Raw genomic sequence first — 10637 nt, 5'->3', positions numbered from 1 at the left:
CAACTGTGAGCACACGCCACATTACACAGGTGAACGGCGTGTCCACAACTGTGAGCACACGCCACATTACACAGGTGAACGGCGTGTCCACAACTGTGAGCACACGCCACATTACACAGGTGAACGGCGTGTCCACAACTGTGAGCACACGCCACATTACACAGGTGAACGGCGTGTCCACAACTGTGAGCACACGCCACATTACACAGGGGAATGCAATTGCAAGCATTTGCCGCATTACACAGGGGAATGGTGTGTCCACTACTGCGTGCACACGCCGCATTACACAGGGGAATGGTGTGTCCACTACTGCGAGCATACGCCGCATTACACAGGGGAACGGCGTGTCCATAACTGCGAGCATACGCCGCATTACACAGGGGAATGCAATTGCAAGCATATGCCGCATTACACAGGGGAACAGTCGCATTACACTGGGGAATGGTGTGTCCACTACTGCGAGCACACGCCGCATTACACTGGAGAACGGTGTGTCCACTACTGCCAGTAAATTTTGCATTAATATTTCACACAACATTTGTTCACCAATACGTACTAATTAAACATTGTTACTCTGTATTCATTAAGAATGTCTGAAACCATGGAATTAGTATGGATATATGGAAACATGCCCCCAGTAGCCCCCGGGGTGCTAGGGGGGTGGAATCCTCTGGGTTTGAGGCTTGCGGTGCCCTGGTCCTCCTCCATTGTTGACAGCCCCTTATCTGGTCCTATACCTGAATCCAGCACTATGCAAGGAAGAAAAACAACATTACAGAGTTTCAAGAGTCCCACGGGGCTACACTAACCTAGCTGTCTGCACTTTTTTTTTTTATTATACAAATGGAATTGAAACCATCAGAATTGTAAAGGACGACCGCCAAACAGGAAGTGGCACACACCTGGAGATTCAAGCTTCCTTTTTCTTGCTCCCGGAGACTTTTGAACTTCACTAAGGGAGTTTTTCTGGTGCATATTAAAATTAGTAAAGAAAACTATCAAGCATATAAAGAGAACTAATGGTGGACAGACATTTACAGCACTCCATTTTACATTAGGTCACCCATGTCCAAAGGAATTTGCATGGTATTTCCATGAAATTCCAGTTCAGTATGACTGGTGAATAATTACATGCAAAACACAAAATAGGACCATACTATAAAAGGTCATATATAGTTTCTCCAGAGCTACCTTAATAGGGGATCCATCCTGATCATCTGGCATGAATACTGAGTCTTCCAGGATAGTCTTCTCAAGTCCTGGGAGGAATAGGACACAAGGGAAGTCCACTGCTCAGAACAATCTCCTATGCAGACTCAGCCAGTAGTTAAATAATGAAACATGTGCATTGTTATTCTTACTGAAACAGATGTTTTTACAAAAAAATAATTTATCATCTAGGAAAAGAATTGACCTTCCACATGGGCTTCAAACTTTTGTGCTGAAATGAGAGAATACTCCAAGCTGAGCTCTCTAGGCCGGACCATGAGGCCGGCAGCTCCGCTTAGCTTAACGCTTGCAGTCTTTGGTGTTGAGTGCTGCAGAGAAAATGATTGGCCTCAATCAAAATATGTTGCAATTTCAGAATTCTGAGGAAAAACATTTGTCATAACTTAAATCATGTAAATGTATTTGATACACAGGAGGCAGACACTTTTAACTAAATAATCTGGAAAAAAAAAAGCCTTAAGATCTCTGAAGTTGGAAGAATTTTAGGAGTCTTCCGTCCTGTAACATGCCACACATCAGGGCCACAGAAGTGAGGATGTGAAATTAGCACTCTCACAAAAATCTAAACTCATCTGTTGATCAGAAAACAGCTCCCTCAGTGGAAAAACACTTTACCTTGATGGTGCCGGGTTCCTCAGCACTACTAGGTGAGGACTGGGGCAGAACTTGAAGGGAATGAAGAGAGACAATCACATGACGTTTTGCAGGGAATCCTATGTGAAGCGACGTTGGCGGCCAGCATACTTCTCAGAGCGGACTTAGCTTTGGGTTTCTTCCTAGTGTAGTCTGACCTCGGCAGCTCTTTCACACGCAAACTGTCGCTTACTCCTCCCTGAGTTGGACTGCTGTTGCTCTCAGAGAAGGCAGCAGCTTTGGGTTGATGACCCTGCAGTGACAGAAGGTGTGACCAGAGAGCTGTTCGATTTCTCGTTCACAAGTTGGCCACCTAGTGGTGACTATTTGTATGACAATCGCCCAACCCCACTCTGAACAGTCGGTTAACCTTGCGGGATTCTTTTGGCTTGTCTCCCGTGTCTTGGAGGGACTTTGCAAATCTGCATAAGATGAGAGCAGAACCTTTGAATTGAGTATCATCAAATTGTATCGTCTTGCCACATTTGGGCAGAATCCTCCAGCGTTTCATTTACTTTTTTGTGCAAAGTGATACTAACCTGTGCATTAAAATCAGAAAGTAAAAGCATCAACACAAACACATGAGCAGCATGTGCAGTCTGGGACAGCATTATTCCACATGCAAGCTGCTTTAAACAAAGGGGAAGATAAGGCCAGGCTAGATACACGGCAAGCGAGTAAAACAGAATGCCATTCAAACACTGAGATTAGTCAGTGTTCCTGCAATATGTATTAGGAAGGTGGCAGCTTCTGTTTGTGATCCATCCTGCAGTTGCTCATTCAGCAGTGTCTTTATGGGAAAAAGCCCTCAAAAATGTGATCGTACCCTTTCGAGGAAGCAGACGAACTGAAGAGTCTCTTTTTGGCCATCGCCACCTGAGGGGAAGATAGGGGGCGCAGTTTAAAATAGCTCACAGAAAACGACGACAAAAAAGTTAGTGATGTTCCTGCTAATCCAACGAGTGACTGAGTGATTCTGATGAGTAATTCTGGCCCCCACACTGACCTGGTAGCTCCTGAAAGCTGCCAGGAAGGACATGCTGTCCGTCTTGCTGCCATGTGGAAATCCCTTTGACATGGCACTCTTAGTCTGAGATACTGCACCATTAACGTGTGCCAGTCCAAATACACACTGCAATGCACACTGAACAGAAGCAGGACCAGCCCTGGCCTTTATGCCAGTACAGACGCTCCTCTACTTACGAACTTTCAGATATACGAACGAAGAGGACTGTAAGTCAAAATTGTGTTCGTTGGGCTCCCATTTCCTGTTCACAGCATCAAATTTTTTTCCTGTGTGCCAATCCCGCCTAGTACGACTTCTGTCCGCTACTCCCGCCGCGCAGGAGCTTAGCGTGCGTACTCCCAGCATCCCAGTTCTTTGTATTTGCGTACACCCTTAAAATGATGTTGAATAACGACTTATGAACATTTCAAGTTACGAACGGCCGTTCGGAAGGTAACTCGTTCGTAAGTAGAGGAGCGTCTGTATAACATTACAAACTTTTCTTTTGGGTACTGAGACACGGACACAGCTGAGAGCAAAGCCTGGGCTTAGAGCACAGGGTCAGCCATTTGTCAGGTGCCCTCAGAGCGGATTTTGGGGTCACGACCCCAACAGTGCTACAACAGTTCTGCTGACCTCAGGATTCCAGCAGACCTTTTAAACACACACAGATTACTACCCCACTGAAGCACCGCTATGAAACCTAACAAATCCACTTTACACAAACAAATATCCGGCACCCACAGATACATCCAGCATGGCTTGTAAAGAGCATGTCAAGCTGTGTTACCACTCCCTACCCTCCACCAACATCCCACAATACTCGTTAAAGCAAGAAGCAAACCTCTGTTTCTGACTCATCAGTCAGATGAAGGAGCTCAGCTTTCTCCCTGAGGACACCAAGCACACGAGGAGGTGTTTAAATACTCCACATGGGTCAGTGCAGAAGAGCACATTACAGTATAAGAAGATGACTCACAATGCTGATGCGGGTGACTTCTGATCATCATCATTGACAGCACTCACCTGTAAAAGGACAGAGGGTCACCTCCCTTACAAAACAGTGACTGCTCCAAAACAGAGGCGGTTTCAGTTCAGCACTTACATCGGCAGCATCTAAACAACCCGGGTCCGAGCAACTGGAAAGGAAGTGTGTTACAGTACTTCACTCAAAAATATTATTCATCTGAAGGAAATTCTGGACTGACACACAGACAATGCCTACTTTTCTACAGTAGAAGAGGACTGGGGTTCTGAAGTAGAGAAAGCAGTAAATAAAATACTCAAATACTATGTATAAAATACTCATCATTGAGAAGATTTCTGCTCACGGACTGTCCCTCAGTACTTTGCTGGAACATGAAGGTAATACATCAGTCATGTGGCCATGTAAGGCTCCATTTCATTTGATCTGAATACAGTACTCACTAGTTTGCAACATAAATCTGAATACTCTGAAGTTACAATTTACCCTACATCATAATCTAGCTAAAAAGTACGTTACAAAGGCATACTTTACAATGTGAACGTGTTACCAATTGTAAATTGTCTCCAAGCGCACGCCTGACTGCATTCTGGATGTCATACTGCGATTCAAAAATGATTTTCACAGTTCTTCCTTTTATATTGATGTGAGCGACAGGAATTTCCATTCGAACAGTCAGGATTTTCTGGTCATCTTTTTCTGCCAACACAGAAAAAGGCACAGGGTCGCACACACCTGGCCAAAGGTCAAAGCTGAATTAATGGCAGCACATACACTACATCTTCTCTTCCTTATGAAACGCATGTTGTGAATGACACTAGTATGACTTTGGGGTCAAAACTGACTGCTTACCTTTGATGGAATAATCACTGATGGCAGCTTTTGGCAAGTTTATTGACTCCCAAAGAGCTCCCTACACGACAGCATGACGAAACACAAGAAGCGAGTCACTTGTCATAACAAAGCTCATGGACCATCTAAAGCAGTCGATGCAAATGTCATTACGCTTGTTTCCATCAACAAAAAAAGCCAATGTGATCCTACCTCTGGATCATTCACAAAAAAGCTGATGCAGCATGTCCCAAGGTTGAAATCTACCCAGAACTTTTCAAGATTCTCATCATCTGGTTTAAATAGCTACAGATATGGAGTTATAATAAACAAAGATCCATTTGAGCATCATACGACAATGATATGAGTATGGTCAGCTTTAACTTATACTATGATGTGTGAATGAATACAATCTGAACAGCAGATTGTATCAATGCTCACCTCAGTCTTGTCTAAAAAAGCCTTGATGCAGGGAAATGTAAACACCCTGTCCAGCAGAATGGAACAGAACCACAGAAGCAACAGAAATTTACAATCAGATTTCGAAAGGACCTATATTTCCAGACATCCATAAACATCATCTGATCATGTTTACTGGCTGCATTGACTCTTCTTTCTTGGAAGACAGAGATAAATTGATAGTACTACTATAGTGCCCTGGGCCTGACCAGTTGGCTTGCAGCAGGGCTATTCAACTCTGGACCTCTATTCCAAATCCAGGCTGCGTTTTCAGTTCTCCCCGGTAGTTTGTTTAATAATTACTGATTCTGATTGGCCACAGAGGCTTCACACCTGGTTCATGGGTAAAGGAAAATCAGCAGGGGTCGATCCGTGAGTTGCATAGCCCTGGCCTGGAGGGTTGTAACAACACGACACACTTTTTGCTTGTAAACAAGGAAGAGTGTGGATACTAACACAGTGTAATGGTAGGGTAGAGGTCTTTTTAAAGTTGCAGATAAAATGCCAACATATTGTAAATATATTATAGCAACGTAAAAGTATTGGGTGGACAAGCTGTGATATACCTTCGCTCATCTCCAAAATGGCTATTCAGTCTGTTGAGAAATTTTCTGCAATCCTTTATAAAAAAAAAAAAAAAAAGAGAGAAAAAAAAAAAAAAGTAATTTTGGGTTTTTGCATATTAAAAGTGTGCTGCTGTGTCAAAACTCTGGTAAACCAACTCACACAGGGACGGATTATGGGTTGTGTGGGCCCCTGGGCAAAACGTTCGCAAGGCCCCCCCCCCTCAAAAAAAAAAAAAAAAAAAAACCGCCAGCATTATCTGGGATGGCTAGTTGCTACGTCATCATGCCACTTGTGGGTCCAAACTAGTGCGGCGTACCGTGTTGTAAAAGCAGAATGATGTTGACAAAACTATCTTTTGCCGCTTTTTACCTCGGAAAAAGTGAAAAGAAGGTGGCTTAAGTTGATGCAGTAAGTTGGATCTCAAATTATAATCAGTACAGCCTAATGCCATTACCTCACGTTAATGTTAGCACCAGGTTACCCATCTCTGTTTATAGAGACAGGTACTGTAGCAACGTAGCACAACCAGATCGTACCATAACAAACATTATCTGTTTGAATAATCCAGAATGTGCCAGTTCGAAATAGAAATGTCTATAAAAGTGAACCAAAATGCCATGTACCTGTTATAATCTGCAATTGTTGCTTTGCAGCTTTCCCAAAGAAGACAATTACATCCTCGTAGCTAATAATATTTATTATTTGGAGTGTCATTATTGATGTCACGTACATTCACATCAGAAGAGACCAGAGCGAGGAAAGTCATTATTTCTCTATGGAGAGTCGGCGAATTGGCCGAACAAAGCAAATTCACTGGCAGCGAAGAGAATTGGGCGACCAGAGCAAAAAAGAGAAGTTAAAAAAGTCAGTTAACCTTATGTAATGAGTTATGACGCGGTTCGGTGAAAACCAATTCTAATATATAGATTTACCAACGCCCCACGGTAACAGGCTAAATCAAACATTCCAATGAGCGAACAAAGTGAATAAAGCAAATTCAACAACGAAGCTTCTTCAACGACCTTGGCGACGTGTTCGCTTTGGTCTCTCCTGGTGTGAACGTACAATGAGAGCCATGTTGGGGCACGGTTAGTGATCACGCTACATGTGTACCGTGTCCAGCTGAACCATGCCAGAATCCACCTGTGTACCATATCCCCTTACAGAACGGAGTGATCAGGGGTGTAGTGGTAAAATAAGAGATGGGTGACCTACGAATTCTGTGATCACATTTTGTGCATAAACTATACTATGATGTGCATTTAGATCAATTGAGAAGTGGGTAAACTCTAATTCTGAAATTTCAGAGGTGGGTAAACCGTGTTTACTTGCGTTTAGCCTCCACTACAGCCCTGGGAGTGATTACACTGGTCAAACTCTTACACTGCTACACTGGTCTGGGGGCCACTCAGCGGGCAGGTTAACCGCCTCCATCCCACCATGCTACCGCTCCCTAGTCAGAGGGCCTTCTGTAAGGCTGTTAACACGCCCCCCTCCCCTCCCCCCAGAAGCCAGGGGCCCTTGTAATCAGATGGCCCTCTAAAGGTACACTACACCCTCCTCCCTAGGGCCTCCTAGTAGGGCCCTCATAATCAGAGGGCCCTCTAAAAGCCCCCAAAGCCCCCATCCTCCCTAGGACCCCCTGGTAGCCAGAAGCCAGGACCGTAATAGGAGGGCCTAAGAGGGCCTTCTAAAAGTAGGCTCCCATGCACCCATTTCCCTTTAAAGTTCCTATAGTAGGGCCGGGGGCCCCCTGAAAGCACCGACCCCCCCCCACCACCACCACCACAATTCAAGGGCCCTTGGCAGCCAAACGCCCTCCCTCCATGTTTCCATCAGAGGCCCTATAGGGTCAGGGGCCCTTGTAGGCAGAGGATCAAAGAATGTAGGCCCTCTAAAATAGACAAACGAAAATACATTGTTGATAAGCGTTGCAAATTGTTTTGGGCTAGGGGCCCCACGGGCCCCCTGCACCCCAAGGGCCCCTGGGCAGCGGCCCCGCTGGCCCGGTCCGTAATCCGTCCCTGAACTCACGCACACACATCATAAAACTAAGAAACAAAAACTTACAGTCTCAAATTCCCGGTCGTTGATTGATTTGAAGGCTTCTGCAAAAATTCTGTTGGGGAACCACTTGTAAACCAGCTCTTCTCTCCACTTCTTGGTAGTCATGCGGCAGAGCGATTCAGAGACGGCCACCTGCATTTCATAGTCTGAACGGGGGAGCCATGCTGCCTTCAGACTCCACATTAAAACCCGCAGATGTGCATCACCACTACTGAGTCACGAACTTCTAAATATCGGTGTACAACATACTTACCACCAACATTCACAATCACTTTAGCCAGTTCTTCACTGGGGAGGGAGAAAATGTACCAAATCCATGAAAGGACTTTTTAAAAGCTCCACTAGAGGGCAGCAACTTCAGACATTGTAGAAAATTCTATACTAGCATTTGGCTTCAGCTATTTTAATACATGGGCCATACAACAGAAACCTACAGAAGTAAGCAGTGGTCTTCAGATAGACTGAGCCTCTTCCTCTCCTCTTTGGTAGCTCCATCAAGGATTGAATTTATTGTTCGAATAGCCTGGAATTATGTGAGAGGAGTTAGCCAACGCTGATGCACAGCTATCTGCATGCTACGATACAATGTAGCATCCGGTGCCCCCAATGTACCCCAATGCACAGAGAAGGCCACGCACAACACGGCAGGAAAGTCACCTCCGCTATTACTAACCAGTCCTGTCAGAACCTCCCCTGCTTATTGACATACGACTGTGTGAACACAGGGTGTCACATTTTAGGCACCGTTCACATCCCGTCACATCAAAATGACCTCACCTCTAAACGAAGGTCGAACTGTACATCAGCGTCTGTGACGAGCGCGCCGAATCGCAGCACAAAGATGTCGTGGATCTGGGACTTCCCTGAAACACCAAGGCCGAGAAACAGTGAACAGGAATTGAGTATGAAAAAGCACCTGCATTAATGACATGAAGGGAGAGAAATGCAGGAAAATTAGAATAACCTTGCAAGCTGATCCGACAGATGTTCTAAGGGAAGAAAAAGGGCAAGTTAGACAGGACATGTGACGAGCACAGCAAGGCAACAGAGGCAGCACAGCCTTCATAGGTGCTGTGGGGAGCAGAGGCACCAAGGGGAGAGCACAGGTCACTCACCATGGAGGTGTCGTAGAATGCTTCAATTAAGTTTGATAGCGCTTTTTGGTGCTGTAGTTCCTTCACCTTCAAAAACTCCACAGCTCTTTCAAACCAGGCCAACATGTACAGTAAAAAGAGCATCGGTCAGGCTTCCTAGGATCATCATTTTCATTATTTAAATGTGCTTTTGCGGCATATTCTGTCACGTGTTAAATAAACTAGTGTGTATCACTTATCTTTACGATAAGACCATGCTGGATGAAGGACTGGATGAGGTCTTCATCACTCTGACACACGTTTTCAATGGCTCTCAGAAGCAGAAAGACCTTGGCGAACTCACTCCTGCCAAGCTCCTTGAATGCATTTTAAAAAGATTTAATTAACAATTAATGAAAATAGCAACTCACAACCTCGTGCTGCTAAATGACTGTAAACATTATAAACAAAGCTAATAAAGGACGTTTACCTCACTAATTACTTTATCCATCCGGTTTACCAAAGACTTGGAGGTTCTCTCTTCAAGAAAAGCATCACTGATCTTTTCGGCATTTTTAGTGAAGAAGGCTTCTTCTAAAACGACCTCGAACTCAAATGAGACAATTATTATTTGCATTTAAAATGGGTGGGTTTTCTACCTTTCTCTCTGGATGATTTAGTCAGTTTGGCTTGAATCTAACACAACACTACACTATACTTTAAAGCCACTTTCTGTAGCTGTTTGAAGACATTTGCAGCGCCTTTTACAGACAGCAAGAAAGACAAAATAGATCGCACCCCCGTGTTAAGCTGGCAGAGAAACGCCGTACGGTACAATGAACTCACGCACACTCAATATGTCAGACACTATGCAAACGTCATACTTTATGCCGTTAAAAAAGAGTAAACTAGTTTTAAAACTGACTTACAACCATGGCTTCTTTCTTTGTCCTGCTTTGGTGAGACTTTCGCAGTCCGAGTATCACAGGTGATTCTAATGAGCAAACGATCAGAGAAGGTAACAAGCGGCCAAAGTTAATGATACTCGCCTTTCATTTTCATTAAATATGGCCATAATATAGACATACGATAAGCGCTTTAGTGAAGTGTCAAAAATACCTCTTTCTTGGAGGTAAACGAAGGGAAAGCCCTCGGGTGATTTTATCTGACTTATCCCACCGCTGATTGCATCGCCGTTACCCCGAGGAAGCCAGAGTTTTCGCTGCTCTTTAAACCTGTGTCACCCACCCTGATCGTTCCCCGTGTTTATTCGTCTAATAAACGGCGAATGCAGATACAGCTCTACATTGCGTTAATTAAATTTGATTTCCTGTCGATTTCTTGTCTTGTGTTTGAAAATGTTGGATTAGGTCTATTAGGGTGTTTTGGGACACAGTCCGTGATAACAGGATGACTGCAAACACGCCAGTGAAAGCTGTGGGATTCATTCATTTAATAGTGATAACATGCGGGACAGCAACCACAAGAGCATTAAGTGATAGTCGGGGCTTACACCCGTTCATTTTAACATCTGTGATACCAAAGAGTTTATTAAGCCGTTTTACTAGAACCCTAACCATATTAACCCGATGAGACAGCTAGCAGCCTCTACGGACCGGCACCGGATCGCTGTACCTCACCTTACACACGTTACTTGGAGGTTCAGATGTTTGTATCTTATTCGTTTTAATCGTCTGTATTTTATTGGTTTTTGCTCTTTGTCTTTTCAGTTCAATTTATTTTTACACACACTGTTAAAAATGTAATGTAAAATTCACAGTAATTA

The 10637-nt window shown here is 44.2% G+C and overlaps 1 protein-coding gene across 1 annotated transcript; it reads right to left on the bottom strand.

The window, feature by feature from the left end:
• Positions 1-227: 227 nt before the first annotated feature.
• Positions 228-10085, bottom strand: LOC111840843 (synaptonemal complex protein 2-like). The gene is made up of 27 exons (XM_072714267.1): positions 9971-10085; positions 9781-9845; positions 9342-9461; positions 9112-9228; positions 8894-8998; positions 8743-8767; positions 8556-8641; positions 8213-8301; positions 8032-8066; positions 7782-7924; positions 5711-5763; positions 5127-5172; positions 4899-4991; positions 4707-4767; positions 4405-4589; positions 4179-4221; positions 3975-4021; positions 3849-3895; positions 3714-3759; positions 2690-2739; positions 2234-2285; positions 1975-2116; positions 1846-1895; positions 1415-1538; positions 1192-1259; positions 903-966; positions 228-749 (listed from the first exon to the last, which is right to left on the bottom strand). Exons 2-27 carry the CDS (start codon positions 9784-9786, stop codon positions 556-558), a joined length of 2091 nt encoding a protein of 696 aa, XP_072570368.1. The 5' UTR covers positions 9787-9845; positions 9971-10085; the 3' UTR covers positions 228-555.
• Between the last annotated feature and the right edge of the window lie 552 nt (positions 10086-10637).

This window comes from Paramormyrops kingsleyae, chromosome 1 (assembly GCF_048594095.1).
Source record: "Paramormyrops kingsleyae isolate MSU_618 chromosome 1, PKINGS_0.4, whole genome shotgun sequence".
Classification (NCBI taxonomy): Eukaryota; Metazoa; Chordata; class Actinopteri; order Osteoglossiformes; family Mormyridae; genus Paramormyrops; species Paramormyrops kingsleyae.
The sequence above is the reverse complement of the archived record's forward strand: the minus strand, read 5'-3'. Positions and strand labels throughout refer to the sequence as shown.

Bases quoted from the DNA above. Each gene is read 5' to 3' on its own strand.
- LOC111840843 (XM_072714267.1), bottom strand. The intron at 4,222-4,404 runs GTAACACGTTCA...TTCATGTTCCAG, and splicing joins TTGGAGACAATTTACAATTG to CAAAGTACTGAGGGACAGTC. The intron at 3,760-3,848 runs GTGAGTCATCTT...TGGTGTCCTCAG, and splicing joins AAGTCACCCGCATCAGCATT to GGAGAAAGCTGAGCTCCTTC.